This window comes from Protopterus annectens, chromosome 1.part1, assembly GCF_019279795.1.
Source record: "Protopterus annectens isolate FY-2018-M chromosome 1.part1, PAN1.0, whole genome shotgun sequence".
NCBI lineage: Eukaryota > Metazoa > Chordata > Ceratodontiformes > Protopteridae > Protopterus > Protopterus annectens.
In genome coordinates this window covers 371,578,051-371,601,279 of record NC_056726.1, presented here as the reverse complement: position 1 = coordinate 371,601,279, position 23,229 = coordinate 371,578,051, and the positions used below count along the sequence as shown (strand labels likewise).

General features: G+C 44.9%; 1 protein-coding gene across 1 annotated transcript in view; it reads left to right on the top strand.

Annotated features, from left to right (window-relative positions):
- MYH9 (myosin heavy chain 9) overlaps positions 1-23,229 on the top strand; it is a 1,134,272-nt gene that overhangs the window by 271,695 nt on the left and 839,348 nt on the right. Inside the window, exon 5 of the mRNA XM_044075327.1 lies at positions 11,542-11,635. Within this exon, the coding sequence (XP_043931262.1) occupies positions 11,542-11,635 (94 nt within the window). The remainder of the gene's footprint in view (positions 1-11,541; positions 11,636-23,229) is intronic.

Genomic DNA, 23,229 nt, shown 5'->3' with positions numbered 1-23,229 from the left:
GGGATCTCAATTTTGTTTTAGAAAAGCTCACACTGCCTCCTTTTGAACCAGCCAGCACAGCTGATATAAAATTCTTATGGAAAACTGCTCTGCACCTAGCAATAACTTCAGCAAGAAGAGTCCGAGTTGCAGGCATTAATGGCAGTGGAACCTTTCATCATTTTTCACCAGGACAGGGTATCTCTTAGGACAAACCCAACATTCATGCCAAAGGTGGTTTCCAATGTGGCCCTTAACCAAACTATTTACCAACTTTCTATCCAAATCCCCAGAATAAAGGGGAGAGACGTCTGCATGCTTTGGACATACAAAGCTATTATTCTACTTGGACAAAACAAAAGCTTTCAGAAAAACTGAGCAACTGTTTGTAGCCTATGCTGCAGGATCACAAGGAAAGTCCATCTCAAAGCAGACAATTTCAAAATGGATAGGACTCTACATTCGCTTCTGTTATGCACAACATGGCAAATCAGTGCCTAAGGGCATTAGGCCAAATTCTGTCACACAACAGCCACTTTAGCAGCCTTTCTCAGAGGAGTACCAACCAGACATTTTAGAAGCTGCAGCCTAGAGTTCAGTGCACACTTTCACCAAGCACTACCACTTACCTCTCTACTCTAAATCCAGAGCAGGCTTTGCCACTGCAGTTTTGCAGGGCCTGGTAGCCTCTCCTAATCCTATTTAGGCCCAGCCACCCAACCTCAGCTTTGGGATTCAACCCAAGTGTAATGACCAACAGTGAAACACGATTAACATAGTACAGTTGTGTACCTACCTTAAATGTAGATGTTAGTGTATTCACTGTTGCAGTCCAGGTTACCCACCCACCCACCATCCCCATTTTCTTTGCTGGGACTTTTCTGTACTTCTCAACTCTCTACAACCTATGTGGTGTATTTGCTTGTAGATGGAAGGAAATGTTTATATTAGTACATGCATGCTTTTTGGCATACTTAATTTTCAGCCTTCCTATATGGGGGCACCGGCATCTGTTGCATCTTTTATACCCCTGGCGCACTGACGTCAGGGAAGAGGCGACAGCAACTGACGCCGGACCTAGACTTTGGAACTCTGGCCAACTGCGGGTAGCCTGCCAGCAGGATAACCCTAGTGTAATGACTGCAACAGTGAATACACTCTAACATCTACATTTATGGTTGGTACACAACTGTACTTTTCCATTTTAGAAACTGCTACCTGGTCCACTATCCACACCTTCAAGCACTACAAATCTGTCTCCAGAGCCAGGACAGGCTTTGCTAGGACAATCCTGCATGGGTTTCTGGAGCCTTCCATCTCTACCACCACCCTTGCCTCTAGCTGTGGTACTCTTCCCATAGTAAGAATACTGCAACATAGGAATAGGACATAGAATAGTTGTGTAAAATCTTACCATAACCATAGATGTCCTTCTCTTCCATGTTGCAGTATTCCATCCCTCCCACCTTCCCCCTGCATAACCTAGCTCCTAGCTTTTAGGAAGCTCTACCCTTAACCAGGAGCAACAAGCCAGCATGCGACACTTGACTTTTCTAGCTGACAATCACTTATTCCTCTCTCAAATTTCTGAGGTCTGTGCGTGCAAACGTCACAATTAAGGTTCCTGGTTTAAGGCCCTACGTGTGACGTCCCACGCACCTACAGCTTACAGGCTTAAGCTTTTGTATAAGAGCTGATGTCTGGTCGCCTGAGGTGGGAAATCCCACAGTAAGAATACTGCAACATGGAAGAGAAGAACATCTATGGTTATGGTAAGATTTTACACAACTATTTATCAGATGCTCCGAGGAAGCTACAGCTTTGGAGTAATGCTGTAAACATGTTCATGAAGTTGGGCTTTAAATGAAAACATGGGTTTTGTCTAGGGTTTTATTGTTCTAAACTACAAGTTTTTCAGTTGTTGAGAAATAGAGAATACACAATCCACACTTTGGAAGTGAAGTGCAAGAGTATTAGATGGGCAAACTCGTTACTGTTTTTGGTGTGCTGGTGGGGAAACTGTTCATTGCACTGTTGAAGATGACTTGGTAGAGTAGCTGAACCATGATACTTTATAGTTTTAAGGGAAAGATAGAAACCTGTGTAGAAGTGGAAGATGTACAAGACAAATGCATTTAAGTTGGGTAAGGAAAAGAGCTGCTAGAAGTCACTGTCCTGTTGATCTGATGGTAAAGCTACTTGTGTCTTTTGGCTTTTCCTGGTTAGGGGTCGCCACAGTGGAACTCTGGTCCGCTAATGATTGGCAATAGATTTTTACGTGCCAAGTTGCCAGCCCTGATGCACAACCTTCAACGAAGGTACGCCCATTCACGCATGTCTCCACACAGAAGACGCTGTAGCTGAGAATCGAACAGGACAATGTCTTACTGTGAGGCGACAACGCTACCGCAGCACCACCACCGCAGATGGTCAAGAGCTACTGAGTCTTAAGTCGTGTCTTCAAATGAAGCTGCAGTGCAGTAAGAATTTTCCACAGTAGGCTGGATGCCCAGTGGTGATGAAGCAAGATCCATAGCATGCATATAGTTTTTAATTTATTAGTTTTAAAATCACCCTACTTGGACTGTTTTGCAGCTTGTAGTGTATTTGAGGTAGATGAGGTAGCATGTCACATGACTGGGTTCCCTTTACTTTTGTAGTTCGGCAGCTGTTCACTGAAGACAGGTGGGGAAGGCTTGCTGTCCTTAACATTTGAAACTGTTGGCCACATGCAAGCTTTGTAGTAACTTGCTGGTGAACACCCTCTCCTCCAAGAAATTGGCAGTCTTTAGAGGAGACATTTATTTTCTGCCTAGAGCTTACCAGGTGTGATTGGAGTGAAAGAATGTTTTCTGAACTGTAGCCCCTTGAACGGTAGGTATTTTTGATAGTGGACAGTGTTAATATAGCATCTGAAGGTCAGTTTTATGCATTTCTGATAACTGCTGCTGTTGTAGAAAATAGCATTTGAGAGCTCCTTGCTAAAGATTAGAAGTTTTTAGCAATGGGTGTGGTAAAGAAGTATCATGCACAGGAAAGGTGTTGCATTAATGCATATTCTGTTTGAATTATAAAGCATTGTATGCACCTGGAAAGCATATCTGTCTGTAGCAATCCTAAATGAGCCTTCGCCAGGTTTGCTTTACACGGGGGTACTGCACAGAATGTGGAAGCAGCTTGCTGAGTTTCCTGGAAACAGCAATCGATGTATAGCATGTTTGTGCACATGAGTAATTGTATATCTGTCCAAAGTTAAACTAGTATTTGAACTTTTTACTTCTACTGCAGAGTGTAAGAAATGTCCAGTGACTTACCAGGTAGCACACTCGTTTGGAGCTGGAAGATCAGAAAGCTGAAGGGTGTTCTTCATGTTTCGCTATTGCAGTCATCACACTTGGGTTGGCTGCCTGCAGGTAGCCCTCAGTCTGCCCGAATACCAGAGTCTTGGTATTTCTTTATCGGGTGCTGTCTCTTCCTCCATGATGTCAGGTCATCAGGGGCATAAAACAGGCAGCCGATGGTATTACAGCAGTTTTTCTTGCCCCAAATGTCAGGAGCCCCCAAATAGGGAGCTAGTATATGGTGGGGAACACCACCAGTAAAAAGTAAATACCAATTCCATTGGGAGTAGCCATAGAGAGGAAAGGTAGAAAGCCAGAGGGCTGGAGGGTGGGAAACCAGGACTGCAACAGTGAATACACTAACATCTACAATTATGGTAAGTGTACACAACTGTACTATGTTCTTAGTGTTTCACTGTTGCACTCATCACACTTGGGTTGATTCCCAAAGCTGAGTAATGGTGGAGGCAGTCAAGAAATGATGGGGCTGGCTAGTAGGCCTTGCAAGACTGCTGTAGCAAATCCCGCCCTGGATTTGGAAAAGATAGGCAAGTGGGTAGTGCTTGGTGAAGGTGTGTACAGAACTCCAGGTTGCAGCTTCCAGAATGTCCCTGGTAGGGGCTCCCAAGAAATGCTGTAGAGGTAGAAGTAAGCCCTAGTGGAATGTGTTCTGACACCCTGAGGGGTTGGTTTTCCATGGTGCTTGTAGCAGAAATTGATGCGGTGTGTTATCCATTTGGAAATGGTTTTGAAATGAAGCAAAGCTGACTAGCAGTTGGTCAGACTTTCTGAAAGGCTTAGTCCGATTGAGGTAGAACCTGAGCTGTCTTGTGCACATCCAAAGAGTGCAGGCAGTAAATATGGCAGCAGTACTTTAAACTTCTTGTTGGGAAGCTTTTTAAAATATTTTTCTGAAACTGCTTGAAACCAGCTTTTATTTACAACAGTGTTTGCATGCACGTGAATACTTTGTAATGTAAAAATATAAGATGAGGTTCGCCGCTGTAAAATCTTTAAATTTTTCTTTTTAGTGGCACAGATCATAACATTAATCTATTTTCCCTCTGAGCTAATGGAGCTGTATGTAGATGTCTGAAAGCTCCTTGGCTCACTTAACTGAGACAAAAACTTAAAAGAGAAATGATTTTTTAAAGGAGTCCTTATTTAATAGGAAGTGGTCTAACTTTAATTACTGATAACTGATATGCACCAAATTAGTCAAATAATACAATGGAAGTTGTAAACCTGTCACTCCTGTTGTGCACTAGCCTTTCTTGGCTTTTGGTTTCAGAATAACTCAACAGTTTCATAAGTTTAGGGGTGGAGGTTAAGGGCAAAATACGTTGAGGATTTTTTTTGAGATGGTTAAACTTCCCCTAAGGCAAGACAGTGTACCCAACACTTTAGTCATAGGTGACTATAGTCAGGCACACTGATGTTCCACTCACCAGGCTGAACAAGGAGAAAATTAGTCAGCTGCCTGTTTGGTGCCAGGATCTGCCACATAACACATGCACTCAAGTCACTCCACAACAAGTACAAATACGACTGTCATTGTCCATGCTGGAGTAAATGACTTGAGACGTACCTCCCTGGACTACATGAAAAGAGACATGGAAGAGCTCTTAGATCATGTGACCCAGGCAGGTATGACCCTAGCCCTGAGTAGCATCCTGCCTTCGGCCCAGAATGATACCTTTGTTTGTGTCTTTCGGCTTTTCCTGGTTAGGGGTCGCCACAGCGGAAGTCTGGTCCGCTAATGATTGGCAGTTGACTTTTACGTACCGACTTGCCAGGCCTGACACAACCTTCAACGAAGGTACGCTCATTCACGCATGTCTCCACGCAGAAGACTCTAGCTGAGAATCGAACCGGACAGCGTCTTACAGTGAGGCGACAACGCTACCGCAGCACCACCACTGCGGGTCCCAGAATGATACCACAGTATAAGGACAAAATGATTGACTTCAACAATTGGCTAAGCTTCTGGTGTCGTTCAAAGGAGAATCCAGTATTTGTCTGCCTGGGAAGACATGATCGACAAACCACTATGCTTTGCCAGAGATGGTCTGCACCTGTCACCCCTGGGATTCAGGTTGCTGGCTAAAGCTCTTGCCTCCCCTATAGTGCCTTTTTTAGGCAAGGTTCAAAGGATAAAACCACCACCGTAACAGATACAAGCATGCAAAATCTGAAGGTAATGCTATTAAATGCTAGAAGTCTAAACTTCAAAATGCACTCTCTCGAGGCACTCCTAAAAATGGAGAACATCGATATCTGTGCAGTGACTGAGACCTGGTTCAAGGCTCCAGAGAATAGACCGAAACACTAAAGGTGGAGGAGTGTCCATATTCACCAAGGATATTCAAACCTCCAGGCTAAGTTGCCCAACACAATGCATCTGCAATTCTCCAAATACAAGGTTATTTCAACTACCCTGCCATTAATTGGGAAAACTACTCTGGACTACATGAAAAGAGACATTGAGGAGCTCTCTGATTATGTAGCCCAGGCAGGTATGACCCTGACCTTGAGCAGTATCCTACCTTCACCAAGAATGATGCCACAATACAGAGATAAGATGATCAGCTTTAACAATTGGCTTAAACTCTGGTGTCATTCAAAGGGGATCCAATGTCTGTCTGCCTGGGATGACATGCTGGACAAGCCACGCTGCTTCGCAAGGGACGGCTTGCACCTGTCACTCCTGGGATTCCGGATATTGGCAAAGGCTCTTGCCACCCCCATAGTGCCTTTTTTAGGCAAGGCTCAAATTCTAAACCTACCACCCTAGAACACAAAAAGGAAAAAACTAAGGGTAATGCTGCTCAATGCCAGAAGTCTAAATCTCAAAATGCACGCACTCGAGGCCCTTCTCAGTATGGAGAACATCGATGTCTGTGCAGTGACAGAAACCTGGTTCAAGGCTCCTGAGAGCACCCCAGCACTATCAGGTTTTACCTCTTATCATGCGTTCCGGCCCCAAAATCCGGACAATATCAAGAAAGGAGGGGGGGTATCCATATTCATCAAGGACACCCACACCTCAAGACTGGTGGCAACGCACGATGCATCGGAGACCATCCAGGTGCAATTAACCATAGGCAAGACTGCTCTGCAAATTGTAGCATGTTACAGGCCACCCTCAAACTCAGGAACCTCACATGGCCTTCCTGAAAACACTAGAGGGGATAAATGTATCACCAAACACCATCATACTAGGTGACTTCAATTACCCTAATATAGACTGGGAACACTACTCAAGCCAAACACCCTAGCCCAAAAGTTCCTGGAATTCATAAACTCAGATGCCATGGAACAACTAGTCACCATCCCCACAAGAGGAGAAAACATACTTGATCTCATCATCACGAACATGGGAGCACAATGTTCAACACCGGAAGTATACCCCTCACTGGTGAGATCAGATCACAAACTAATCTTGCTGGAGGTCCTCATCCCACCCCCACCTGAAATAAAAAAGACCACAGTAAAGAACTTCTCGCAAGCCGACTTCACACTTCTAAAGACTAGTGTGGTCTCCTTTAAGGCCCCGAGCAGGAAAACAGTACTCAAGCCGCTGAATCACTTACAAATGCCTTCTACCAGCACCTGCAGGACTGCATGGATAAGGCAATCCCAAGCAAAACAAAGACTCTTTGTACCAAAGGCAAGCGTCCAGTCTGGTGGACCCCAGCCATAAACAAACTCTACAACAAAAGGAGGAAGCTACTACAAGATAGAGCAAAATCCTTAAAAGGTAAGACCCCCTTGATCACTAAGTAAAAAACTAAGAGCTCTCATAAAATCATCCAAAGCAACTTTTGAGAGAAAAATAGCTAAAGACTCAAAAGACAATCATAAGGCCTTCTTTAGCCATGTTAGAAACCTGGGAGGAAACTCCCAGATATGCTCAGAACTAGTTCAAAATGATGTGAAGATTACTGATCCTACAGACATTGCCAACATACTGGCTGACAGGTTCAGTGCAAACTTCTCCCCCCCAAAAGGAGAGATATCTATACCAAGCGATTGCAGCCCCCCAAACATCTCCAACGCCCAAGTGAGAACTGCTCTCTCCAAAGCAAAAAACACAGCATCCATGGGACCTGATGGTGTCCCCGGCTGTGTGCTCCACGAACTCAATGAGGAATTAAACCCACAGCTAGGACAGCTGTTTAATCATAGTCTTACCTCTGGATACGTACCCAGGGAGTGGCGCACTGCAACTGTGGTCCCACTTCAAAGGCGGTGCCTCCACCGACCCTGGAAATTACCGGCCCATTAGCTTGACAAGCCTTATCTGCAAAGCCATGGAGAGGATCATAATGGACCTCATAAATAAAGACATAGGGAATTTGCAGACTTTGGATCCATCCCAGTTTGGCTTTGTCAAAGGCAGATCATGTCTTCTAAACTTGGTTGACTTTTTCGAAACAAGTCACCAAAGCCATTGATGAGGGAAAGGCAGTCCATACAGCCTACCTCGATCTGGCGAAGGCCTTCGATACAATACCCCACTCGGGTATCATTGAAAAACTCATCAGCTTAAATGTTAACCCATACATCACAAGATGGGTTGCAAACTGGCTGAGTGACAGAACCCACAGGGTCAGAGTTGCTGGCGCCATGTCAGACTCAAAGCCTGTCACAAGTGGTGTACCACAGGGCTCAGTCCTGGGCCCACTCTTGTTTGGCATCTACTTTTCCGAAGTACAAGCAAACACAGGAGGGTTATGGCTGACAAAGTTTGCAGATGACTGCAAACTGGGCGCCATAGTAGAAAACACATCTGACACAGATATCCTTCAGAAGGATCTCACAGAAACGGATAACTGGTGCCAGAGCCATGGCCTAAAGTTAAATGCCAAAAAATGCATAGTCATACCCTTCGGGAAAAACAAGGTTACCCCTAGCTACCAAATAGGTGGCAATCCACTGAGCACAGAAGAAGTTATCAGGGACCTGGGGACCCAGGTTGATAGTTGTCATTCGACACCCATGTAGCTAAAGTAGTTAGGAAGACCTTCTACATTGCCCACCTTATCATGAAGGGATTCTCATCTAGATCAAGGGAGGTCATAGTCTCCCTGTACTCATCACTCATCAGACCAATGATTGAGTACAATGCCCCATTCGGAATGTATCTGACCTGACACTTGCAGCAGCTGGAGAGGCCACAAAAGTTCCTCACCAAAAGGATAAAGGGTCTCAAACATCTGTCCTATGCTGCCCGACTGAAAGAACTCCAGCTCTATTCAGTCGCACCGCTTGCTCAGAGGTGACCTTTGCCTAACATACAAGGCCATGTCAAACCCAGATTTGATGAATATGCTTCACCTCAAAAAATCTAGATCCGTCAGAGCCACAAGGGCGGGACACTTAAACCTCGACACGGCTATTAATAGGACGTACTGGAGGGATAGATTCATCACCCAAAGACTCCCTATGCTGTGGAATAAAATCCCGGTATATGTGAGGCAGAGCACCTCGCTGGCCTTGTTCAAGAGAAATCTTGACCAATGGATGGGAGATCGCAGATATACCCCAGGGATTACCTCAGTGTCACTGCTCGACAGAGGCACAGCAAAATAATGGGTATAGTTCCCCATACTAAAGGGGTGGCGTAAGCCACAAAACTATGGGCTAGGCTTGTAAATGCCCTCTGGCAGATAGCCTAGTGTGAACCTATGGTACCAACTCCTTTTCCCAACGGTTCTTGGAATTCATAAATTCCAATGCCCTGGATCAACTAATCCATTGTCCCACCAGGGGCTCCAATATCCTAGACCAGGTCGTCTCCAACATGGGAGATGCTCCACACCAGTGATCACCCCCTCATTGGTCAGGTCTGACCATAAGCATATCACCCTTGACATCCACATCCCACCCCCACCCCCCAGTAAGGAAACCTCCTTAAAAAACTTCTCCAAAGCCAACTTCATGCTACTGAAGTCAGAAGTGACAAACCTTACAACACCCACGCAGACGGGATCTGGAAGTTCGACTGCAGAATCCTACACTAAGGCACTGTATGAGCACATCCACTCGTTCATGAATCGTGCCATCCCAAATAGAACCAAGATGCTCTTCTCCAAAAAAAAAAAAAAGGAAGCCAATCTGGTGGTCCCCTGCTGTAAACAAACTATGCAACAGAAGAAAGAAACTGTTGCAGAAAAGAGTAAAATCCCCAGGATGCAAAAAAAAACTCCCTCACCAGCCTCAGTAAGAAGCCGAGATCCCTCATAAAATCTTCAAAAGCTAGTTATGAAAATAAAATTGCCAAAGATTCCAAAGACAACCACAAGGCATTCTATAGTTATGTCAAGAATCTAAATGGCAATGCTCAGATCAGCTCTGAGCTGCAACAGAATGGCATTAAATATACTGATCCCAAGAATATTGCCAATATCTTGGCAGATCGATTTTGTGCCAACTTCACTCCCCTCGCACCCCCTAAAGGGCCAGTCTCATTACCAAAAGATTGCCAAATTCTGATAATCACAGCCACACAAGTAGAAACAGCACTCTCCAAAGCTAAGAATACAGCATCAATGGGACCAGATGACATCCCAGGCTGTGTACTACATGAACTACAAAATGAACTGGCACCCCACCCATGTGTCATGTTTAATCATAGCCTCACCTCAGGCTTCGTGCCCACTGAGTGGCGCACAGCTGCAGTTATCCCGCTCCACAAGGGAGGATCCACCTTGGATCCCGGGAACTACCGTCCCATTAGTCTGACAAGCCTGATCTGCAAGGGCATGGAACGCATGATCATGAAACTTATAAACAAAGACATTGGCCACCTCCAGACACTGGACCCCACCCAGTTTGGGTTTGTGAAGGGCCGATCTTGTCTCCTGAATCTGATTGACTGCTTTGAATCTGTCTCCAGAGCTGTGGACGAGGATAAGGAGGTCCACACAGCCTATCTGGACCTCGCCAAGGCCTTCGACACCATCCCCCACTCTGGAATAGATAAACTTACTAAGCTGGGCATAAATCCCTACATCACTCGGGTTGTCAACTGGCTTCCTGACAGAACCCAGACTGTAAAAGTAGCAGACTCCAAATCCAGCTCCAGACAAGTGGAGTACCTTGGGGTTCAGTCCTGGGACCACTCTTGTTTGGTATCTACTTCTCTGAAGTACAGGCCAACACTAAGGGACTCTGGCTAACAAAGTTTGCAGATGACTGCAAACTGGGAGCCATTATTAAATCCCCAAATGATGTGGATATTCTACAAAAGGGCCTTACAGAAACAGATGCCTGGTGCCAGAGCCATGGGCTCAAGCTTAATGCCAAGAAATGTATGGCCATCCCCTTTGGAAAAAAACATGTACCCATGAACTACCACATAGGTGGCAGGACACTAAACATCGAAAGTGTGATGAGAGACTTGGGGACACAGGTGGACAGTGGTCTCACTTTCGATAACCACATCACCACAACAGTCAGGAAATCCTTCTACGTGGCACACCTTATCACTAGGGGCTTTTCATCCAGAAAAAAGGAGGTCATTGTCCCACTGTACTCATCCCTCATTAGACCCATTATAGAGTATAATGCCACATTTGGTATGTAGCTCACAAGACATCTGCAACAGCTGGAAAGGCCACAAATACCTCACTAAAAGAATCACAGGCCTAAAGCAGATGCCATATGCTGACCATCTAAAAAAAAAACTCCAGCTACACTCTGTGGCATATTGTCTACTCAGAGGCAATCTCTGCTTAACATACAAGGCCATGTCCAACCCTGAGCTGTTGGACATGCTCCACTTAAAGAAATCCCAATTCCTCAGAGCCACACGCTCCAGGGAACTAAACCTTATCACAATGAACAAAACATGCTGGAGGGATAGGTTCCCAACCCAGACACTCCCCATACTCTGGAATAGACTGCCCATACATGTTAAGCAGAGCACCTCATTGACCCTCTTCAAAAGGAACCTTGATGATTGGATGGGAGATGGGAAATTCACCCCGGGGATCATGTCAGTCGCCCTGCTAGACAGGGGCCCAGAGAAGTAAATATTGTGGGAAAAATGTTCCAGGGAATTGTTATGGCTAGGCTTGCATAGGCCTTAGGGACGATAAGTTCAGCTATGTGTTTCAGTAGTCCATTGGCTGTAGAAAATAAATATTTTTAAATGTTTGAAATATTTCAATCGGCAGTAAGGCAAGTTATCTAACTTTGACTTTGTTTTCCTTAGAGGTGAATCTGGAGCTGGTAAAACTGAGAACACAAAAAAGGTCATTCAGTTTTTGGCACATGTCGCATCTTCACATAAGAGCAAAAAAGACCAGGTAAGCTGTTGGCTTTCTATCTAAGCTAATCTGCTGCTGTCCATTTTGGCCAGTGAAGTGTACTTTTTCTTTGGTTTAGTATGGTTCACATCGCCAGAAATACAATATTCTTAGCCATACATTCTTGGCACTCTTTCTGAGCTCTTAATACTGTTTACCTCCCAAATCGGGCACTACATAACCTTGCTATAAATTTGTGACTGCATGTCCAATTGTCAAAACTAGCCTTAATGGCAGATAAAGGAGTGATATGCTTGACCTGTTAGACTTTGCTGGAAATGCACTGAATTGGGATGCTTTTCCTCCAGTGAATGCGGGTATAAATTTAGGTTAATCAATGCTTGTAGTTCCTGGTTTTGTTAAGAAATGGGTTGAATTAAGATTGACCTTTCCTGCTCAAATTTGACAAAGGTTGCCTCTGAGTGGGCAGGAGGATAATTTGTGTAAGGGAGAGCTGAGCTAATCTCATCTGATGAAGTTGAAAGGCTTTAAGGCCTTTAATTTTCTTTGTTAAAAATCATTGGGACCTTGCCAGTTAAGCGGTCCATTTATTTGTATGCATCTGAGAGGGCATTGTATTCCTTGATGGGTCTGTTTACAGGAAGAGTGCAGTAGTAAGATGACTTGAATATGAAGATATTCTCCTTTAAAATTAACTGGGTTAGATGAAATTTCCTGACACTGGTGGAAACTCAAGTGAGCTAGAGTGAAAGATGTCCACATAAGTACCAGGTCTATTATCTGCGTATGTGAAAAGAGCCATTTGTAATATATCAGGTGGGACCAGCTTACTTACTGAATGCTGTTATGATGCACTTCCTTGTTTGCGTGTAGCTTGAGACCATTTTTAGTACACCAGGTATGTGCATATCTTGGAGCAGTTAGTATTTGTGGATGAGTGCATAACTGTGCCCAGCTTGCAGTCGTATCCAATTGGTCAACAGTCCTCATTCTCTGTCCCCCTTTTCCCATTTTCTACATGGGGTTGTCAACTGTTGCCATTTCTCCTTATTCCGTGCCACTGCCTTACCTTCTGACAGTCATGCCTGACTATACCAGGTCTTTTCATACCAGGTCTTTTCATACACAATCCATCCATCTTTGCTGGGTGCCCTTCTTTCCTCTTGCCTTCTTCCTGTCTCTATCTCGAATCTTAAGATTCTTTTCTGAATGTGCCCAAACCACTGTAATCTGTCCTCTGACTTTGTCAGCTTTTTGAGCTGCTCTGACTTCTGCTCTGATGTCCTCATTTCTTTATCGGTTTCATAATGTGCATCCTACTACCCATTTGTGGCACTTAATCACCATCACCTCTGGCTTTCACAACTGCTCTGCCTTTACTGTCCAGGTTTCTGTACCATATTGTAGTACTAGTTGCACCACTAGTTTGTACACCTTACTTTCAGTTTCTTTGGCTTTGTCATACACTGCCCAACACACTTTGCCAGTTGGCTGCAGATACTCTAATTCTAGCTTTGAACCTCCTCAGTCAGGATGTTCTCAATGTTTCACTGTTGCAGTCATTACATTTGGGTAATCTGCTGGCAGGTTGCCCTCAGTCGGCCTGAATTCTAAAGTCTTGGGTCCTGCGTCGGTTGCGGTCTTCTCTTCCATGTCGTCAGGGGTATAAAACATGCAGCAGACACCATTTTCTTTAGTCTTTCTTGCTGCGCGGTGCCCGAAGCAGAAGCATTTGTAAGTGCCGGTCGGCCAACTACTGAAATATTCGAGTTTCAGTTTCAGAACCGAAGTCTTCACTAAAGCGAAGTACCCTGTTGGGGAAACTTTTTTCTTGCTTTTAACTGATGTCAGTAAAAGTTAATAATTTTATTACTTGTGGGAAGCAAATACCTCCAGGATTTCCATTTATACTGTATTCCTTGCCTAGGCCCTGATCACAACGTGCCTGGCTGTCGGTTTTGTGCTAGATTTAACCAACGCACTATTAAGCTTCGGTATATTTTTGCATCAGTGTTTTGGAAACTGATTTAACTACCCAGAAATGTCGTCTGATAGCAATCAAACTACCGGAGTGCATAAACGCAAAGAAAAGGACAGAGAAAGGCTGTCGAGATCCAAAACAGACTACTAAGCTTCTAAGCCAGTCCCTGGTTCGCCAGTACTCAGTGAGGCACCTTCGCAGGCCTCTACCGACATCCATGTGGAGTCTGGCTTGCCGCAAGATACTCAAGGTATTGGACCGGATGCATTTCCCTTGGATGGGTCTGGAGCCGCTGAGCAGGCACCGGCTTCCGAGGGTGTATTCAGACCGCAACATTTGTACATCAAACTGACTACAGCTACAAAAGCAACTTCTAAACCTAAAAAAATGAAGCATGAGCCACGTGCACAGGCCTCTATGCCTAAAAAACAGATCAAAATGGCTGAAGACCTTATTACCTTGATCAGGGGTACCCATCCCCCTCCAGATAAGATTGGCCTAGGCAAGACACAGATTATGAATCTTCAGATCAGGTTTCTATTTATTCTGATTCCTCTACTGATCAGGAATCATCTACAACTCCCTATGAGGATTCTGATGCTGAGGAGTCTATTCCATCTGCATCTCCTCCTGAGGATTATTCATTTGGAGAAACCTTGCATACTTTGTGGGAGCATTTTCACTGGGAGAGTCTACCTCTCAGAATCAAAAAAGAGGCTCAGGGATTTCCTTCTCCCTCAGCACAAGCCTTTAGCCTTTCTGCCTGTTTTAGACATTGTGGATGATGTGTTTTCGGAGTCAAGCTTGACCCCTGACTCCTTACCTCCGGCTCCCGGTAAGCCTGACAGATATTAGAGAGTCCCAGACTCACGCAGTTTTATTTAGAAACCCTGTTGCTGATCCTGAAACTTTCACAGGGTCCGAAGGGAGTTAAGGCCTCAACAGCAAAAAACCCTACCCCCTCTGACAGATTCCAGGGCACTGGACAGATGGGGAAAAAAGGTTTATACATCTGCAACCTTGGCAATCTGGGCCTTAAGTTCTCAATTTCATATGCTTAAGTACCAACAGCATGTTATGGGATTGCTGAAACAGAAAATGATTTCAGAATGTGCAGAAAATAAAGAATTGCAGGAATTATTGCATGCAGCTGAACAAGTTGGAAAGCATACTTTGCAATGTGGTTTTGATTCTTTAGAGGCCTCCTGCAGGGCCACAGTTACTGGATCTGTGATTAGGAGGCATGCCTGGTTCAAGGAACAAAATTTGCCTGATCATGTTAAAGCTAAATTGCTAGATGCACCTTTACAGCATGTTTGTTTGGTATTAAGGCAGAAGAGGTTTTAAAGAAAATGGAAGACAAAGCTAAGTCTATGCAAACTGTTAAAGATTTCTTACAAGTGCAGCCACCAAGATTCAGTAGACACTGGCCTACAAAAAATTGGTCCTTTCCTGTGTCAGAGCTCAAAGGGGCAAATCCAGGCGCCCTAAGGGTTCCAGTTACCAGGCTCAAGACTCGTACAGGTCAAAGCAATGGGGCACATCCACCTCCAAATCTGGAGGGGATTGAAGTGCAAACCTGCAGAAAGAAATCCCAATGACTTCCCTCTGCCTACACCAAGCACTTATCTTTTGGCAGCACCCATAGGGGAAAATTAGCACTTTTGGCTCAAAATTGGCAGTTAATAACCCAGGACAAGTGGGTACTAGACATCGTATCACAGGGATACAGATTCCATTTCCACACTCTGCCAATGACAAATGGTTGGTCAGATCTGCCAAAAAATCTGTGGGCAGAGGCACAGAAACAGGTTATGTCCCTCATGGATATGGGGGCCATTCAGACAGTACCAGAACAAGAAAAAGGACACAGTTTTTTACTCAAGACTGTTCTTGGTACCCAGAAAGCAAAAGGCCTGGTGGCCAATACTGGATTTATCGATTTTTGAACACATACCTGGACATTCCAAAATTCAAAATGCGCACTTTGAAGCAGCTTCTGCCCATGCTGGGCAAGAATGCTTGGCTAGTGACTTTAGATCTGAGACATACCTGCATGTCCCAATAAGACAGTCGTGCAGAAGATGCCTCAGATTCAATGCTGGCTTAATGCATTACCGATCCTCTGCACTGCCCTTTGGCTTATCTACTGCGCCCAGGGTCTTTACAAAGTGCCTGGCACCAGTCATTGCATTTTGCAGACACATATTCAAATATATCCTTATTTGGACGACTGTCTCATTCAAGCTGAGACCAAGGACACTCTTCTACAACACCTGGCGTTTGTGAAAAGGCTTCTAACATGCCTAGGGTACACAAGAAAAGAAATCACAACTGGTACCCTCTCAAAAGATAACATTCCAGGGTGCAAGCTTGAATACAACTGCCCAGATGGGCTTACCTCATGCCAAAGGCAACTGACTACTTACTTCAAACAGGCAACAAAAACCCAGTCTTCTGCAAAACAAATTCTGCAGGCTCTGGGGTTCATGGCATCCTGCATCCTACTAATTCCATATGCAAGACTGCATATGAGGAAACTTCAGTGGAACCTAAAAAGTTTGAGTCAACTTTCACAGAGTCTGGAAACAATGATTCCTCTTATTCCCTGCCTGCAACAGGAGTTTCTGTGGTGGGCAAGGCCTGTCACCAAAACATGGGACGGCCCTTCACTCTACCTCCTGCCAGCCAAACCTTAACAGACTCATCAGATTATGCCAGGGGGGCCCACATGGCAGGAAGATGCATTCAGGGCATATGGGCACCAAATCAAATGCATCTACATATCAACCAGAAAGAGATGCTAGCTGTTCATAATGCCCTAACAGCCTTCAAGGACTTGCTTCATCCAGGACAAGTACTGATAAAGACGGACAACACCACAGTCATGTGGTATGTAAGCAAGCAAGGGAGCACACTCATACCCCCTTTGCAGATTAGCTATGGCTCTGTGGGACACAGCTTTGACCTACCAAATACATCTTCAAGCTCAGTTCCTGCCAGGAAAACAAAACACTGGCAGACAATTTAAGCAGAAACCTTATGGATCCTACGAGTGGAAACTAAATCCACAAGTCTTCAGCATGATCACAGAGAAATGGGGAGCCCAGACAGATCTATTTGCCTCTCCTCAAAATTATCAACTGAAAAGATTCTGCACAAGGACTTATCACAGACAAGCATGGGAAGTGGACGCCCTATCCTTCAGTTGGATAAACCTTTCAGTTTATGCCTTTCCTCATCTGCCTCTTCTACCCAAGGTCCTCCTAAAAGTCAGGCAAGAGAAGCCAAAGATATTAATTGCCCCGGACTGGCCCTGCCAATACTGGTACCCAATCCTAAGGAACTTGTCTCAATACCCAGCTTGGGCCTTGCCTCAAAAACCACAACTACTGTCCCAGCAAAACAATCAGATCCTGCACAATCAATTAGACTCTGAACCTAGCAGCATGGCTAATCCTGTAGTCATACAAATGACACCTCAGTAAAGCTGTGATGGATTCATTTTGGAAGCCAGAAGGCCTAGTACTAGAAAATCTTAAAATGACAAATGGAAGAGATTCTGTGCTTGGAATCGAGCACAAGGAACTGATACAGCAGAACCACATATATTCCTCAGATATTACAGTACTTAACTGAGATGCCTGACAAAGGCCTTTCTTTCTCATCAATCAAAATCCATGCCTCTGCCATTTCGGCTCATTACAATAGAGCCACCAATCTTTTCTCATCCTTTAATAAAGCAGTATCTCAGAGGAGCGAAAAATTTAAGGCCTCCTAGAAGATCATCATTACCTGCATGGGACCTCAATTGTGTTCGGAAAGCTCACCCTGCCTCCATTTGAACCAGCTGCTACTGCTGATATAAAGGTCTTATGGAAGACCGCTCTGCTACCAGCAATTACTTCAGCAAGAAGAGTTTCAGAGCTACAGGCCCTCATGGCTGTAGAGCCTTTTATCATTTTACCCAGACAGGGTGTCTCTGAGGACAAATCCTACTTTTATGCCTAAGGTGGTTTCCAGTGTGGCTCTTAACCAAACAATTCATCTACTAACTTTTTATCCAAATCCACAGAGCAGGGGAGATAATTCTGCATTCCTTTGGACGTACACCAACAAGATTCTACTTGAGTAGGACTAAAGCTCTAAGAAAAACTGAGCAATTACTAGTGTCATATGCTGCAGGATCAGAAGGAAAGGCTATTTCAAAGCAGACAATTTCAAAGTGGATAAGCCATTGCATCTGTTTCTGCTACTTACACCACGGCAAACCTGTGCCCAAGGGCATTAGGTCACACTCCACCAGAGCTGCAGCTACTACAGCCTTTCTCAGAGGAGTACCAACCAAGGACATTGTAGAGGCTGCTACTTGAGTTCTGTTCACACCTTTACAAAGCATTACCATTTGCCTCTCTACTCTTAAGTCTAGGGCAGGCTTTGCCACTGTAGTGCTGCAGGGCCTTATAGCCTCACCTAATGCTGTTTAGCTCCAGCCTCCCAACCATAGCTTTTGGATTCTACCCAAATGTAATGACTGCAACAGTGAAACACTAAGAGCATAGTACAGTTGTGTACACTTACCATAAATGTAGATGTTAGTGTGTTCACTGTTGCAGTCCAGGTTACCCTCCCGCCATCCCAGTCATTGGTAAAGTTTATATTGATGCATGTGTGTGTGTGTGTGTGTGTGTATATATTGTTACCTTTTTGGGGGCACCTGACATCGGGGGGGGGGCAAGAAAAACTAAAGAAAATGGTGTCTGCTGCATGTTTTATACCCCTGACGATCTGATGTCATGGAAGAGAAGACTGCAACCGATGCAGGACTCAAGACATTGGAATTCAGGCCAACCTGCCAGCAGATTACCCAAATGTAATGACTGAAATTGTGAATACACTCTAACATGTACATTTATGGTAAGTGTACACAACTGTAATTTTCCTTTCTCAACCAGCCTCCCAGATAATTGATGTTAACCTGTTCCACTGTTTTCCTTCTATCTCAATTCTCACCGTCTGATTTCCCCCATTTGCTGCCATTGCAACAGAAGCATGCAACCACAACATGGGACTGCTTTTCACTCAACCCCTCGCTGCCCAAACACTGACAACAGACTCAAGCTATGCATGGTGGGCTGACATGACAGGCAAATGCATTCAAGGCCACTGGAGCCCAGGCCAGATTCTTCTGCACATCATTCGGAAAGAAATGCTAGCTGTACAGAATGCTCTGACAGCCTTCAAATACGTAATCCTTCCAGGACAACACCACAGTTGTGGTACATAAACAAGGGGAATCCATTCTTAACCACTCTGCAAGTTAGCCATGGCCCTGTGGAACACTGCCTTGAGCAACCAAGTGCATCTACAAGCTCAGTTCCTGCCAGGCAAACAAAATTCACTGGCAGACGACTTGAGCAGAAATCTCCTAGACCCACACAAATGGAAATTGGAGCCAAACACCTTCAATTTTCTGACCCAGAGGTGGGGGGCGCCAGAGGTGGATCTCTTTGCCTCCTCCAAGAACCACCATTTGAGCAAATACTGCACCAGGAACCCTCGCAGCAGGGCCTGGAAGGTGGATGCCCTATCCTTTCAATGAGAAAACACCTCAATTTATGCCCTCCTCGCCCCTTCTCTCGAGTACTACTTAAGATAACAGGGCAGCCCAAGTGCAATTCTTACTGCCCCAGACTGGCCATGCCAGCACTGGTACCCACTCTTATGCAGCCTCAGTGCCACCCTGGCACCTTCACCAGATTCCTACCCTGCTGTCTCAGCAGAAGGGACAGATTTTACATCCAGAATTGCAAACCCTAAACCTTGCAATCTGGCTTATCCCTTGAATACCCCACCAGCAACCCTCAGCGAACAGGAGCTGGGCGTCATTCTTGAAGCCGGAAGGCCTAGTACTAGGAAATCCTATGCTGAAAAGTGGAAAAGATATTGTTCTTTGAATCCATCTCAAGAGAAGGACACAGCAGTGCCCTCCTTGCCTCTAATCCTGGATTCCCTAGCAGAGCTACTCCACAGAGGCCTATCCTTATCTATAAAGATTCATGCCTCTGCCATCTCAGCTCATTTTAATACCGAGCCACCTCTTTTATTTCTCACCCTCATCAGTTTCTGAGGGGGCTGACAACTTAAGGCCCCCTAGGAGAGCACCCTCCCCTGCCTGGGACCTTAACTTTGTACTGGAATAGCTCACGCTGCCTTGAGCAGAGTTAAAATTCCTCTCTTGGAAAACAGCCCTGCTTTTAGCCATAACTTCAACAAGAAGAGTGTGAGTTACAGGCTGGCTGTGGAACCCTTCATTATTTCCATGCTGACAGGTTTCCCTCAGGACTAACCTGTCCTTTATGCCTAAGGTGGTGTCCAGTGTGGCTCTAAACCATCCATTTGCCAGTCTTCTTCCCTAATCCTTAGAATAAAGGGGAAAGAATCCTGCACTCCTTGGGCATGCACAGACAGCTCATGTTCTGCCGTGACAGGACTAAGCCTTTCATAAAATCTAGTCAGCTGTTAGCTTTGCTACAGGGGCAGAAGGTTAGGCCGTTCCAAAACAAACCATTTCCAAATGGATAGCACACTGCATCCACTTCTGCTACAAGCACCGTGGAAAACCTACCCCACAGGGGATCAGAACACATTCCACTAGGGCTACTTCCACCTCTACAGCATTTCTCAGGGGAGTCCCTACCAGGGACGTTCTGGAAGCTGCAACCTGAGGTTCTGTACACACCTTCACCAAGCAGTACCACTTGCCTAACTTTTCTAAATCCAGGGCTTGATTTGCTACAGCAGTCTTGCAAGGCCTACTAGCCAGCCCTAACACTTCCCGACTGTCTCCACCCTTCCTCAACTTTGGGAATCAACCCAAGTGTGATGACTGCAACAGTGAAACACGAAGAACCATAGTACAGTTGTGTACAATTACCATAGATGTAGATGTTCAAGTGTATTCACTGTTGCAGTCCTGGTTTCCCTCCCTCCAGCCCCTTGGCTTTCTCTGTCTTTCTACCTCTCCTCTCTATGGCCATTCCTAATGGCATTGGTATTTACTTTTTACTGGTGGTGTTCCCCACCATATACCAGCTCCCTGTTTGGGGGCTCTTGACATTTGGGGCAAGAAAAACTGATGTAACGGCGTCTGCTGCCTGTTTCATACCCCTGACGACCGGACGTCATGAAAGTGACAGCATCTGATGCAGAAATACTAAGACTCTGGTATTAGGGCTGACTGAGAGCTACCTGCAGGCAGATAACCCAAGTGTGATGACTGCAACGGTGAATACACTCTAACATCTACATTTATGGCAAGTGTACACAACTGTACTTTTCTCACGCATCTGTCTTACTGCAAAGATTCAGTTCTGTTGCATCCTGATTGGAATCCATACTGCTAATCTCCCATCTTACTTTCTAGTACTCTGTGTGACAAGAGTTTGATACCTTTGTACTGCACACATTTGTGGATGTCTCCTTTGTTCTTGTACACTGGCAGTTAGTATGCTTCTCTAGTCACCTGGGATATGTCTCTCCATACTGCTAAGAGTACCTGCAGGAGCCATTTATACCCTATGTCACCCAACATCTTTATCATATCTTTTGTGCCCTGATCTGAACCTACTTCTTTCCCTGACTTTTTCCTTATTGCTGTTCTAGTGTGGGCTTCTTTCATTGTAGGCTGTCTGAGGTGTTACAGCTTGGTGAGCAGGTTGTTGGCATCCCTTCTAAAGGATGGCCTGACTGTTTGTCTTGCATCTTGAGTAGTTTTTTGTCACCTGCAGTCACTTTCCAGAGGCTGGTAGTGTCTCTGACGCCTTGTTCTTTGCTATTGTAACTTGGCTCCAGTATCCCTTCTTGGCCTGTTCTTTTCCAACTCACTTTTTCTTGCACTCCTTTCGTTTGAGTGACTTCTACATTCCACTGTCATCTTTCCTTATGTACCTTTCTTCCATACCGGGCTTGGCTACATATCTTCTGTAGTCATAACATGTGGTACTTTAAGGCACTGCCATTCTTCAACTCCACCTATTTGCTTTTCTTCCTGAGGTGTTGGAACCCAGAGTCATTCTTTGAGCTCTTTTGCTTCCTCTCCAGTTAACTTCCATGTCTTCAGCCCAGTCTCTGATCTTAGCCGCCTTTGACCAGTGCTTGCAGCTGATTCCAGCAACTAGTGGTTTATACTGTGGGCTATCTGTTTCACTGGGCATGACTAATCGCTGACTACCCCAGTGCCCTTTCCTTACTAGGAGGAAGCCTACCAGAGTTACATGTTAGCCACTGTTTGCAATATTAACCGTCTCTTGCTGGGCCAGTCAAGAATGGCTTGTCCTTTTGCCCCACCCTTGTGTACCCATGCAGTTCTTGTATCCTATTTTTGGTCAACTACACTTCTGGGATAGTAGCTTGGATGTCTGGTACAGATCTGAACAGAGGGCCCCCACAGTGATCCCTGTGGGAAACCCCACTGTTTACAATTTAACGTTCAGAGAGGGTGCCATAATTTTTCACGACTTGGGATGTTAGAAAGCCAGTTTGCAGTCTAAGACAATTGTGTAATCTTTCAATAATGGCACTGCGGTAGTGTCAAAAGGCTTGGCCAGGTGACTGAAAATACCACAGCATCTGTAACCTGTACAGAGGAGTTTACTAGTTTTAGAAGACTGGAACAGTCCTTCAAAAAAGTGATTATCTAGATCAGTTAAGCTGCTTGCGTCTGCAAAAATGAATTCTGCTATGATGCTTTGTATTTTTTGTATAAAGTCTGAGGCTGCTAGGTCTGTAAAACTGCCACAGCAGCTGTTCTCTACACCAGGAACAATCAGTCTGTATAGGATATGGATGAACAGTTTAAAGGCTGTGATGGTGCATACTTCACTTTGAAAGTAGCCTGGCATGCTAGCCAGTCCCATGGAAATGCTTTAGCTTTTAACAGTGATTTTGAGAATTGTCCCAGTCGTGATTTCAAAGGAAACTTATTTAGGGGGGGGGGTGGAGCCAACAGTTTAAGTAGTTGTCGCGGTTGGCTTTGAGATGCATCCATAGACACCAGTGGATGGGTCCTGTGGGTGCACAAGGATGCATCCACTGAATTCTACAGATGCATCTCTATGCTAACCCTACCTTTTGTGTCAAAGATCAGCAGGTTCCAGGGTAACGAAGAATGAGTATTGTAAACTAGGATACAGACTTGAAAAGGAGTGAGTAAAATGCTCCTTGCTGCTATAGGCACCATAAGCTGTGCTTAAGGTATTTTGAATCAAAGTACTATAATCTTTGTAATTTTTGTTTTGTGTAGAGAGAGAAATGCATCATGAAAGGCTTTTAAATAGTTTAAAGATAAAATATACACCCTATTGTATATAACCAGTTCTCTATCTGTGCACAAGAATCAGTAGAAAAATTCAGACATATGGTATTGAGCAATATTTATTTCTTGGCACTTGTTTACCGGGATAGTCCACTGGGCCAAGCAGAGCCCATTTTCATTGGAGGCCTGGAGAGAAAAGCTGTGAAAGAAACATTTACAATATCTTAAGCACAAAGGATAAAAATTGATTTTCTTCATCTCACATTGCTGCAGTCCTTACATATGGGTAGTCCGCTGTCCTCGGTCGGCCCGAATACCAAAGTATTATTGGGGGGT